General features: G+C 45.1%; 1 protein-coding gene across 3 annotated transcripts in view; it reads right to left on the reverse strand.

Moving 5' to 3' along the window:
• LOC143275551 (sodium-coupled monocarboxylate transporter 1-like) overlaps positions 1 to 13,794 on the reverse strand; it is a 37,683-nt gene that overhangs the window by 8,771 nt on the left and 15,118 nt on the right. For all 3 annotated transcript variants that reach the window (XM_076579866.1, XM_076579781.1, XM_076579947.1), the window contains 7 exons: positions 13,566 to 13,706; positions 12,153 to 12,282; positions 6,477 to 6,565; positions 5,302 to 5,417; positions 3,592 to 3,659; positions 2,242 to 2,328; positions 34 to 332 (listed from right to left, as the gene is read on the reverse strand). In XM_076579866.1, the coding sequence (XP_076435981.1) occupies positions 34 to 332; positions 2,242 to 2,328; positions 3,592 to 3,659; positions 5,302 to 5,417; positions 6,477 to 6,565; positions 12,153 to 12,282; positions 13,566 to 13,706 (930 nt within the window). The remainder of the gene's footprint in view (positions 1 to 33; positions 333 to 2,241; positions 2,329 to 3,591; positions 3,660 to 5,301; positions 5,418 to 6,476; positions 6,566 to 12,152; positions 12,283 to 13,565; positions 13,707 to 13,794) is intronic.

Consider the following 13,794-nt stretch of genomic DNA (forward strand, 5'->3'; position numbering starts at 1 on the left):
TCACGTGTGCAATAAAACTCCATCTCTCTCTACCCAGCATCAGAGGCAGCAGCAGTAGCAGCAGCGGTGGTCGTGGTGGTGGTGGTGCTGTCCTGGTTGATCAGATCACCACTCATCTGGACGAAGGTGCTGTTGAGGCGGGTGAGGGTGGAGATGGTGGTGGTGTTGCTGATGATGGTGGTGGAGGTGGAGGAGGCGGCAGCGGCGAGGGCGGTCCAGTTGCAGGCGAGGACGGAAGTGGGGGACTTGGGGGTGTGGACGTTGTTGAAGAAGGCTCCCAGGCCCACCCAGGCCAGAAAGGTTGTGGCTACCACCTGCCCCGCCACGGCACCCTGCCAACAGTGGGTCAGTCAGCGGCCTTCAGTTAGCCCATACCACGCACACACACACACACACACACATACGCACGCACACACGCAAGCGCGCACGCACACACACACGCACGACGCAACAGTGGGTCAGTCAGCCCAGCAAGTCACTAGTCAGATCAGAAGGTGGAGAATACGTTCCTTTGTTAGTTGTTGCTGTTGTTTTTTTTTATTGTTTTTTTTTAATTTTATTGTTTGCTCTTTTTTGGTTGTTTTTTTCCCCAAGCTTCTCAAAGCGCTTTAAAATAACACGCCAGACACTAAGAATACCACGCACGCGCGCACGCATGCACACACACGCACGCACACACACACACACACACACACACACACACACACACACACACACGCACACACGCACACACACATACATACGCGCACACACACACGCACACATACGCACGACACATTATGTTCACTATTAAAAAAACAACAACCTATTTTGTACATTATTTCAGAACTGATGAAGATGTAAGAATGTGGTATGGAATTACTTACAAAATGATTTGTTGTGATGCTATGACAAAATTGTTACTCAAATACGGAAAGTAAAAAAAAAGGAACAATTCACGTGCTATGCTGATGAAGAAAGAAAGACATGACAGGTCAAGACAAAACAAGATATTCATTTAATTACCGAAGATAATAAGCACTGGTGCGCTTTTTGTTTCCATCCAGGTTCTGCACTAAATAGGGTGTACACTACACAATGCTAAATAACAAAACAATAAGCATGATGGTTCTAACATATATAGATGACGGAAGGCCACCGTGAACGTGGAAGACCCTGCAAGCGCTTCAAGGACACCTTGAAGGCAAACCTCAAAGCCTGTGACATAGAAATCGCTTCCTGGGAAACTGATGCCCTTGACCGCTCTCTCTGAAGATGCTGTGCTCTAGTGGCATAAAGACGTTTGAAAACAAGAGAACGCTGGCCATTAAGGAGAAGCGTGAGCGAAGGAAGCAGGGCTCAACTTCTGGAGACGTTTTCCCTTGCAACACCTGTGGGAAGTGCTGCGCATCCAGAATCGGCCTCTTCTCCCATATGAGGACACACACCGACAGATAAGCCTGCCTGCCTACTCATCCGTCGGACCGACGGGAGACTCCATCATCATATAGAGAACAGAAACGCAAACACATCAAACTATAAGAGTAGTGGTTTTGAGCTGGAAAGGAACGAGAGAAGGGAGAAACATGCATGCAGGCGTTGTATGGAATGGAATGTACATCAGAAAGGCAGAGACAGAAGGGATACAACATCTAACACAACTCACACCAGAGCAATAACAAACCCAGACAGATGTAATCACTTGCCATACAAGCTTAGAATGCATACAGCAGAACACTTAACGGAGTATGGCTGCCTACATGGCGGGGTAAATAAACAAAACGGTCATACACGTAAAATGTTACATGTCTGTCTGAGTGTGTATGTGTGCGTGCCTGAAATCTGATTGAATGACACAGGAAACAAATGATGAGCACCCAGTGGCAGCTGTCGGACGGCTCTACCCAGGTAGACAGCCTGTTGTGCAAATGACCCCGTGTTTGTAAAGCGCCTAGAGCTTGATCTGCGACCGAGGATAGGCGCTATATAAGTATCCATATAATTCATTCATTCATTCACTAGAACATCAAAAACCCTGGCAAACGTACACAGTCATCGAACATAAAATGCAAGCCTCGACTGGCACACACTGTAGGGGCAACTGCTGCGACAGACGATAGGAAAGAACGAACTAGAAGAGCAGTGAAGCCACAGCAGACCCAGGCGTGAGCTGGAAAGGAACGAGAGAAGGACAGCATGCATACAGGGACGGGTGTAACGTGCACATGAACGAACGAGAAGAGCAATGAAGCCTCCACAGACCCAGGAGTTGGCCCAGGGGAAGAACATGCCCAGGGTGAAGACTCCCAGGAGGGGGCCATTCAGCACCCCGAACATTACGTACAGCGCCTGCACACACAGTCACCACGAGTCGTTGTCGTCGTCGCTGTCATCATCATCACCATAACCATCAATCATCATCATCGTCGTCGTCATCATCATCATCAATTATCATCATCATCAAAATCACCATCACCACAATCACCATCTTCATCATCACCACAAATCATCATCATCAGCAGCAGCAGCAGCATCACATCATCACCATCATCATCAACACATCATCCATCATCATCATCATCACCACCATCATCAACACCACCAATTATCATCATCATCATCATCACTGTCATTATCATCATCAGTAATTATCATCATCATCATCACCATCATTCATTGTCATCAATCATCATCATCATTCATCACCATCAATCATGACCATCATCACCATCACCAATTATCAATCATCATCATCATCACTTTCACCAGCATCATCATCATCACCGCCGTCGTCAGCGTCATCAACACCAGCAGCATCACCACATCTTCCTCCAATGAAATGCAATAAATACGATACAATATACTACACTACGGTACACAACAGTACACAACAGTGTTTTGGAAACGGCGATCTTGGTGCTTTTTGATGCATAAAACTAAAACTGATCAAAATATCAACAATGAATAAATACTTTTACTATTGCTTGCGTGTGAGTACGTGTGAAAGTGTATGCATACTAGGTTGCATTTTCTTTAACTTCTAATCTTCTTTTTACCTGAAAACTTGACAGTGTGCAGGGCACGCGTGCATCAGGACATGTGCAATGTTAGCGTTCGTGTTTTTCAATAATCGTATTTATGCTGATAGGTGTTATCGTATATTTATCAACTGCAAATTTCAAAGCAAATATGTGAAATGTTTTTATATGAAACACACACACACACACACACATACACACACACACGTTTGTCTGTGTTTATTGTTCCTGTTCAATTAAGTCATGCTTAATGGGTTTGTTTGTTGTTTGTTTTTGTGTGTGTGTGCTTATTGTTCCTGTTTAATTAAGTCATGTTCAATGTTTTTCAGTGTCTTTTGTGGGTGGGTGTATTCGGTAAATTCTTTACCTTTGTGTTACTGCACCTGGTGCAATTTCTCTTTACGTGGTAATAAATGTATTCCTATCTTATCTAATATTACTCTTCAAAAGACAAAGGCATGTTAATTCAAACCATTGCTGCTTGTGAGTTTAAAAAAGCAAGAAAGAAAAGAAAGAAAGCAAGAAAGAAAGAAAGAAAAGAAAAGAAAAGAAAAGAAAGACTCAAACCACCGACCTGTAAAATTCCTCCCATTTGAGCCACGAACCAAGCCAGTCCCATGGCGCCAACACCGTACACTAACACTGGACATACACATACACAACACCAACTGTTGGTTCCACTTTTCAGTGACACGTGACCATAGCTCGTAGATACATCGTCCATTGAAATCCAAAGCCTCCATCATTCCAGAAGGAGGGGGAGGGAAGGAAGTAATAATTATCATGTGGGTATGGGGAGGCGTGTTTGTTTCTGTGTGTGTCTTGGTCGCTATGCGCGCTGGGTTACGCTGCTGGTCAGGCATATGCTTAGCAGATTTGGTGTAGCGTATATGGATTTGTTCGAACGCAGTGACGCCTCCCCGAGCACCGTTCTCGGTCGTTGCTTTGTCTCACTGTGGAGACAAGGTGGAAGGAAGGAGGTGGCAGGGTGGTTAAGATGCTTATCTGCCGACGCAGTGCCCGTGAGGTCCTGGGTTCGAATCCCGGCTTCGCCCTTTTTACCAAGTTTGACTAGGAAATCAAACTGAGCGTCTAATCATTCGGATGAGACGAGAGAAATGGAGGTCCCGTGTGCAGCACACACTTGACGCACCGAAAAAGAACCCATGACAACATAAGTGTTATCTTCTGGCAAAATTATCTAGAAGAAAGCCACTCTGATAGGCACACAAACATACATGCATGCACTCAAGGCCTGGCAAAACGCGTTGGGCTATACTGTTGGTCAGGCATCTGCTTAGGAGATGTGGTGTAGCGTACATGGATTTGTCCGAACGCAGTCACGCCTCCTTGAGAAACTGAAACTGACAACTCTGAAGACTGGATCGCAAGTGTGTGTGTGTGTGTGTGTGTGTGTGTGTGTGTGTGTGTGTGTGTGTGTGTGTGTGTGTGTTCGTGTGCGCATTGTGTCTGACTGACGTGTTATTGCAGAGCGCTTTGAGATGTTTGAAAAATGCTGAATAAATGTATTTTTCTTCTTCTCCTTCTTCTCCTCCTGCTTTTTTTCTCTTCTTCTTCCTGTTATTATTATTGTTATTATTATTATCATTATTAATTGTTGTTATTGTTGTTAGCACTGTTATTACTATTCTTCTCCTTCTTATCGTCCTCTTTCTCCTCCTCTTCCTTATTTATCATCATCGTCATTAGTAGTGGTAGTAGTAGCGGTTGTTGTTGTTGTATCATCAACAGTAGTAGCAGCAGTAGTTGTTGTTGTTGCTGATGATGCTGTAGTATGTAGTAGTAGTTGTTGTTGTATAATCATCATCAACATCATCATCATCAGTAGTAGAAGTAGTGGTAGAAGTTGTTGTTTTATCATCATCGTTATCATTAGTAGCAGTAGTAATTGTATCATAATCATCAGTAGTAGTAGTAGTTGTTATTGTTGTATCATCGTCATCGTCATCATCACAATCATCATCATTAGTAGCAGTAGTTGTTGTATCATCTTCATCATCAGTAGTAGGAGTTGTTGTATCATCATCATTATCATCATCATCAGTAGGAGTAGCAGTTTTTGTTATTGTCGTATCATCATCACCATCATCATCATTGGTAGCAGTAGTTGTTGTACCATCATCATCATCATTAGTAGCAGTAGTAGTTGTATCATCATCATCATCATCATCATCATTATCACCATCACCACTAGTAGCAGTTATTGTCGTATCATCGTCATCGTCATGGCCATCATCAAAGTAGGGGAGAGGGGAGGACTCACCCAGCAGTTTGGAGATGAGCGTGGAATGGAAGGCGGAGCGGGACCTCCAGCCCAGGCCCACCAGGAAGTCACTGTAGGTGATGGCCGACAGGGCGTTCAGACCCGACGACAGCGAGCTGCATGGGGTGGCGGGCACGGGCAACGCGAACAAAGCACACACGGGCCTTTGTCAGCTACTTTTCTGCCCTCCCCGCCGCAAAATCATCGTACACACACACACACACACACACACACACACACACAGATGTCACAGAAATATCACACACACACACACACACAGGCACAGAGAGAGAGTCACAGAAAACACGCAGACACAGACACAGACACAGACATACACACAGTCACAGAAATCACACACACACACACACAGTAACAGAAAACACACGCAGACACACACACAGACACACACAGTCACAGAAAACACACACACACACACACACACACACACACACACACACACACACCTACACACACACACGCACACAGAGAGAGAGAGAACAAAACACACACAGTCAGACAGAGAGACACGCAGACATACAAACACCTACACATACACAGAGTCACAGAAATCACACACAGTCGCAGAAAACACACACACAAACACACACACACACACACACACAGAGTCACAGAAAACACACACACACACACACAGAGAACAAAACACACACAGTCAGACAGAGAGACACGCAGACATACAAACACCTACACACACACACGCTAGATCCATCCCACGAAGGCACAAGCGAACATCTGCAGACACCTCCCGAAAATCAGTGGCAGTCAATACGGCTGATCGTAGAATGACTCAAGATTTGGTCGTTTTCACCCGCCGCCCCCACCACCCTTCTGTCTGTCTGTCTGTCTGTCTGTCTCCCCACCACCCTTCTGTCTGTCTGTCTGTCTCTCAAGCCTGTTTTGGTCCTGACATTTTTGCCTCAAACGTGTAAACAGAGCGTCTGTGTGTGTGTGTCTGTGTCACGCGCGCACTGTTGTGTCAGTGTCCGTCCGTGTACGCCGGCACAGGCAGGGGCGCAGGCGCGAGCAGGCGTACTTGTGTTTTCACGTCAAGGTAGATGGATAGATAGATAATAATAATATACATTCTCTGCACTCTCATACAGAGAGAGTGCACGATGTGGTGACTGGGTAAGCAAAGCAAAGCAAACACATGCCTGAGACTTCCGCTGACGATGGCCGACACGAAGATGCCGGGCAGACCGTGCAGCGTCCCCAGCACGTCCATCACGTACAGCGGCACCAGCTGGCCACACACACACACACACATGAACACACACACACACACACACACAACAACAACAACAAAACATGCACACATATTCATGCACGCACACATTTACATACATCCACGCGCGCGCGCGCACACACACACACACACATACACACACGCACGCACGCACGCACACACACACACCACAAACAAACAAACAAACATCCACACACATAAAGCAAACAGACACACACACACACACACACACACACACACACACACACACACACACACACACACACACACACACATTCATTATTCACAGTTTATAACAAAAAAGAATGAATGATTTTTAGAATGATATAGCCAGACTAAAACAGAATAATACAAAATAAAAGTAATCTTTATTTGTGTATAAAAAAATCTAAGTAAAAAGTTGTTCACATGCCTTCAGGCTTATGTAAATGTGTGGGCAATTATTCACCCAGCTGACATCGCATCCATCAAACAGGATCTGAACTGTCACCTTTCATCTCTCTCTCTCACAGACACACACACAGACGCAGACAGTCACATATACACAGGCACAGACACACATGTACGCACTTACGCGCGCGCGCGCACACACACACACACATTTCAATTGTATCAACAACAACAAAATCTCATGTAATTTTTCACAATCGTGAGCATGCAAAATACAGAGGCCAGTTTCAATGCACGGACCAAGTTTAATCTTAACGAGAGTCATCGGCTGCAATGTGTTGGGCTCTGCCTTTTTGTGTGTGTTTCTTTGGTTGTCGTGCTCTGATCTGGATATGTTTGTGTCAATGTATGCGTCTTGTTTCCAGGACTGCGAAGGTCGGAACAGTTTTGTTTATTTTGTATTTCCTCTAATATTAATTTTACTTTAATATTCGTCATATTTGTGTGCGTTTATTTACAAACTGTCATCCATGAATGTTCACATGACCCTCGTTGTCGTGTCAGCAACATTCTTCGCCCTGTCTACGACTCTCTCTGCCTTTTGGCACGTTTTTCACGTGCCCACCCCTCCCACACCGTCCGACCTCTGCTGCCGCACTGCCACTGTCACCATGGTTAACATCAATGACATTAGGGCGTTGATAAATATGCCGTGGCATAAACAACACCGGAGACTACACCCCGACACAACACAGCCCATCATCAGCCTTGGCACCAGCAGACTGGAGACGAAGTGAGGAACCAGAGCGGGCAGACTTCGCCGTTTGTGGGGCTCTGTCCCCCTGTACTGATCGTCCTCCTGTCTCAGATATTGGCCCAGCTGTTGCTGTGACTGTCACTGAGAACGTCACATCTGCTGACCTATCTGGCGTGTCCGGCATCTCCTCTTGACGTTGCTCCCGCTGTGTGTGGCGTCAGCACTGCTGACAGTACCCCCGATGTGTTATCTGTGTGTGTAGACACACCCACTTTATGTGGCGCTGTTTGTGCTGCTTACAACCTCAACACACGTGTTCATGCTGACATTTTTACTTCCCGTGACACTGTACCCTCTGATGACAATATTTCAAACTGTAATGTATCCCCCGTGATAGCCTCTGCTCTGCTTCCTACTCCTCCCACACCTGTCTCAACTCCCGGACCTTTCTCTTCCTTTCCACTGTCTTCTACTGCTCAGTCACCATCTTCTTCCACTGTCTGTCTACCTGACTCACCTGCTTCACTATTAAATTCCTCTCTGCCTGCCTCTGATCTCTTTCATGCCTGTCTGTTCAGTGCTGTCTGCCCTGATCAAAAGACTGACTATATTTCTGACGACACTTTCGAAAACAATTTCTTGTAATATTTCTCACTGAAACCTGGTTAAAATCATAAGGTCACGAACCCAAACTTAAACAACTGACACCCCCCCTCCCGCCCCCCTCCGGCTACAAAACAAAGTCACTTCCTCATAGCATGGAGGTGGCATCGCCATCGTCTACAGAGACATCTTGGAATCTTCCCTTTCACCCTCGCACAACCACTCCTTTCCATGTGATTCTTTTGAAATGCTCGAAGTCACTCTAAATGTCCCCGGTACCTCAATCATCTTCTGTCGTCTCTATCGTCCTCCCCCTAGTCGTAAGACCAACCTAACGTTTTCTCTGTTTCACGGAAGAGTTCCAAACGCTACTTGATTACTACAATCTTCGTTCTGGCAAACTCATCATCCTTGGAGATTTCAACTTTCCTTTCGACAACCAAACTTATGATGTCAAACGCCTATGTCAATCTCTGTCCAATCACTCTCTCTCTCTCTCTCTCAGCTCGTCACTGAACCAACACACAGATCTGGCCATACCTTGGACTGGCTCATCACCTGTGACTCTGATGCCATCATTGCATCAGTGCCTGTAACTAACAAACTTTCTTCTGACCATTCTGCTGTTATTTTCTCGCTTAACACTTCAAAACCAACAAGAACCAAAAAATCTGTTACTCGTCGCAACCTGAAATCTATAAACATTAACACTTTCTCTTCTCAAGCTGCTGAACGCCTTTCCAAATTCTGTTCCATTACCGACGTCTCTGCACAATACAACACTGTCCTCTCTCAACTGCTGAATGAACATGCACCCCTCACTACCCGCATGCTGCCTGATGAGCCTTCCGCCCCATGGCACACACAAGACATTCGCATTGCAAAACGCAAGCGTCGCCAATTAGACGGCGATGGCGATAAACAAAACTGAACGTCCACAAACAAACCTTCCAAAAAACAAATAAACAAAGTCAAATATATGATCTCATCAGCGAAGACAAACTTCTTTTCTTCCCAAGTTCTCGATGCCACATCCACCAAATCTCTTTATTCCATCATGTCCAATCTTCTTAGTACTGCAAAAAGGACACGTCTTCCTTCTGCCTACACTCTATCTGAACTCCCCAGTGTCTTCTCTTTCTTTTTCGATAAAGTCCAAAATATTCGTACCAGCTTGGATCTTTCCTACCAACTTCTGATCCTCAGTTCAATGGAACACCTCTCCATTCCTTCAATCCCTTGACTGAAACAGAAGTCCATACCAGCTTCTGTCTTTTCCCAGTGTCTCACAGCTTCTCCCCACAATCACCAGTATTGTCAATTCATCCCTTCTCACTGGAACTTTTCCAACCACTTTAAAAACTGCAATCGTCCGGCCTCTTCTGAAGAAACCCAACCTCGACGCAAACATCTTGAAAAACTACCGACCAGTTTCTAACCTTCCTTTCCTGTCTAAACTTCTTGAAAAAGCCGTCCTGAAGCAGCTCAACAATCGCCTTTGTTTCAACAATCTCCTCCACCCTTTTCAGTCTGCCTATCGTGCTGACCACAGCACCGAAACCACTCTCCTCCACATCCTGAATAATAATTTATTTACTGTTAACCACCGACTCAGGAAAAATTTCCCTTCTCACTTCTCTCGACTTGTCAGCTGCCTTTGACACGATTGACTTGGTATCAACGGCACTGCTCACACCTGGTTCAGATCATATATCACTGACCAATTCCAGCCTGTCATCATTGATAATTACCAGTCTGAACCCGTTAAAATCGAACACGGAGTCCCACAGGGGTCTGAATTAGGCCCTGTGCTTTTCACACTGTACACTTCTCTTCTCGCTGAAATTATCAACTGCCACAACGTCAGTCATCATTCTTATGCTGATGACACTCAATTTTACAAATGTGATACCCCTGAGAATTTGTCCTCGCTCTTACAAGAAACATCAGACTACTTCCTGGAGATTCAAAACTACAATTAAACGCGGACAAAACTAAAGCAATGATCATAGGAACTAAGCAAAAACTCACTTCCATCACAATTGACACAATCAAACTTGGCAGTACATCCATCTCTCTTTCCAGATCAGTCAGGAACCTTGGCATTGTACTTGACAACACACTGCCCATGCAAAAATTTATCAGCCAGACCTGTCAGTCCTGCTAGTGTCAATTACGGCGCATAAGTTCCATTCGGAAATATCTGTCCACCCATGCAACATCTAGACTTCTTGTTTCTCTCATTCTCTCTCGCCTCAACTACTGTAACTTTCTATTGTCTGGTTTGCCTGCTTCATCCATTCAGTCCCTCCAACGCATACAAAACTCTGCAGCCCGACTTGTCCTCAGAAAAAAAAAGATCTGAGCACATCACTCCTCTTTTACATCTCCATTAGCTCGCTGTCTCACACAGAATAAAGTACAAGATCTGCACTGTTTGTTATAAATATATTCACAAATCTGCCCCTTCATATCTCAGTGGCTGCCTTCACATCTACACCCAATCTCGCTCTCTACGATCGGCTTAGGATACACTCTGTCTACACATACCCAGATTCAAACACTCCACTGTCGCCTGCCGCTCTTTCTCCGTCTCTGAACCTTGTATTTAGAATGAGCTCCTCTCTTCGCTTCGCCAGGTCTCCGCACTCAGCTCTTTCAAGTCTGGCCTTAAAACCCACCTCTTCTCAAGATAGGTTCCCTTTCCTGACCCTTCGTTGTTTATCAGGGTTGTTTTTTTTCAGTCTAGAGTTATGCGGGCGTGTGACTGACTGGTGTGAAAGTGCTTTGATTTGTCTCTGCACAAGACTCAGCGCTATATAAATACTAATTATCATTATTATTATTAAATTCTGATGTTGACGTTATCTATCCGTGTCATGGACAGTCCTTGGGGACAAAATGGTTTGTTTATACATTCCGTCTATGCAGCCTTATCAAAGTGAGACATTCATATAGTGTACACAACATATCAATTAACTTATAACTTATAGGTAAAAATGCAATACGATAGAACTGTCCACAAATGTTGATCTCACAACAAGAACATTTTCTGGTTTTTGTTGTATTTTTTCAATTTGGGCGTGATTCCGTCTTCTCGACATTAATGCCTGATTCCTCATATGAATATTTAAGGCGAACAATCAATTCACATGACCATAATATTTTTCTTTTCTTTTCTTTTCTTTCTTTTTTTTAAATACCACGTCAAATATGCTCAAGAAAAACAAATGACTACCCCCAAGCCATCACTTCCTTTTCATGGTGATCAGATTAAATAACGAGGCGCCGTGGCAACTGGTTAGGATTTGGACTTCTGACCCAGTACTTCAGGCCTCGTTTCAGCATGGTACAACTCCTTGAAAAAGACACTTTACTCCGGTTCTTCCTCCCTCCACCCAGCTGTGAATAGGTACCCGACTTGGGTTGAAGCGGGCTAAAACGACTGAAGGAGAGAGTTGTGTCCTGCCTTCCAATGCCGAGCCTTAGGCACAGCAGATGTTAACTCTCCCTCGACGGCCTTAACCCTTTCACCGCCAAGCTCGCATTTATGCACAGGCGTGGTAGAGGACCCATGTCACTGAAAGGTAACCATTCATTGGTCTGTTATCCATGAACCTACTGCTCTTAATGTTCGGTGGTTGGATAGGCCATATTTTCAATACATCGCAGGGGGAATCCCCAGCTATTCGTAGCCACTGTCTTTTCTGTGTTTATACCACAAGGGAATTTTGTACTCTAAATTGACTGGCGGTGAAAGGGTTAAGGACCTTTAACCTTTTATCACTAAAATAACGAAGCGGAAGCAGAGTGAGTGGGCAACAGACTACAAACCTGATCAGACTTCTCAATGAGGCCGAACCTGATGGGATCACAGTCGGCGTAGAAGGCGAACATGATGACCCCCAGGAAACAGGCCATGCTGACGATGATCACGAGCCCTGGAAAACTCAGCAACATGGCCCTGAAACACCCACCGTGTTTAGCCTGATGGGTCAGGGAACTTTGACACCTTGATGATGCTGAAGGGAGTGTACTGGCTGTGTTTGGAAGCTAAGGAATGCGCCCCCAAGCCGTTAAATGTAAGGACAGTACCAAATGCGTTTCATATTCTGTACTCGTTACATAAAATAGATAACATTTTCATGCATCCTGTGGCGTTTCCTAAAATATGTTTTCATAAAATATATACTTGTGTTGGTACTACACGTAAAAGACCAGAAAAGTGAACAAACCACCCTGCAGGTAATCAATAATTAGGAAACTCCACAACATGAATCCGAAAACATGGTACAAGAGACAGGATGGAGGCCGAGGAGGTGTGAGAATGAAAAAAAAACAACCAAAAAACAACAATACCTATGATGAAAAACATTAAAGAACTGTTGGAAAAGGCTCAACAGGACATTATGTATATTTAAGAGATTAGGTATAGGCCCAAGTATCATTTTACCACAGTGGGCAGAATCAGGGAACACAACTTATTTCCTGAATAAATCGCAACTTGGAAGTAGTGTACGTCTTGTCCTGAAGTAATTCATCTCAAAGTGTCTAGCGACACGACATAACACGACACGGCACAGTACTGTGCAATACAGTGCAGTGCAATACAATACAATACAATACAATGCAATGCAACACAATACAATACAATACAAAACAAAGCAACAAAACACAGCACAGCACAGCACAGCACAGCACAGCACAGCAAATCCCAACACAACACAACACAGCACAGAACAACAAATCCCAACACAGCACAACACAGCACAACGCAGCACAGCACAGCACAGCACAACACAACAGCACAGCACAGTACAGCGCAGCACAACATAGTACAGCACAGCAGATCCCAACACAACACAACACATCCCAACACAACACAGCACAGCACAACAAATCCCAACACAACGCAACACATCCCAGCACAGCACAGTACAGCACAGCACAACACAGCACAGCACAGCAAATCCCAACACAACACATCCCTACACAACACAGCACAGCATATTCCAGCACAGCACAGCACAGCACAACAGCACAGCACAACAAATCCAAACACAAAACATCCCAACACAACACGACACTTCCCAACACAACATATCCCAACACATCACAACACAACACAGCACAACACAACACAACACAACACATTCCAACACAACACAGCACAGCACTGAACAATACATTCCAACGCAACACGTCACGTCACAGCACAGCACAACCCAAGGGAAGAGGGGCACTCACACCCTGGCTTTGCGGACAGTGGGGCAGGAGAGACATCGCTGCACCTGGGACTGGTTGACACCGTACAGACTCATCCAGTACAGGCCGGAACCCAGCACCATGGACCACACCGAGTGGCGAACAGTCGGGTCCACGCTGAACCTGCCCATCATCGTCATCATTATCATCATCGTCGTCGTCGTCATCATTAACACCATCGTCGTCACCATTATCACCATCATCATCATCT

The sequence above is a fragment of the Babylonia areolata genome, chromosome 1 (assembly GCF_041734735.1).
Source record: "Babylonia areolata isolate BAREFJ2019XMU chromosome 1, ASM4173473v1, whole genome shotgun sequence".
NCBI lineage: Eukaryota > Metazoa > Mollusca > Gastropoda > Neogastropoda > Buccinidae > Babylonia > Babylonia areolata.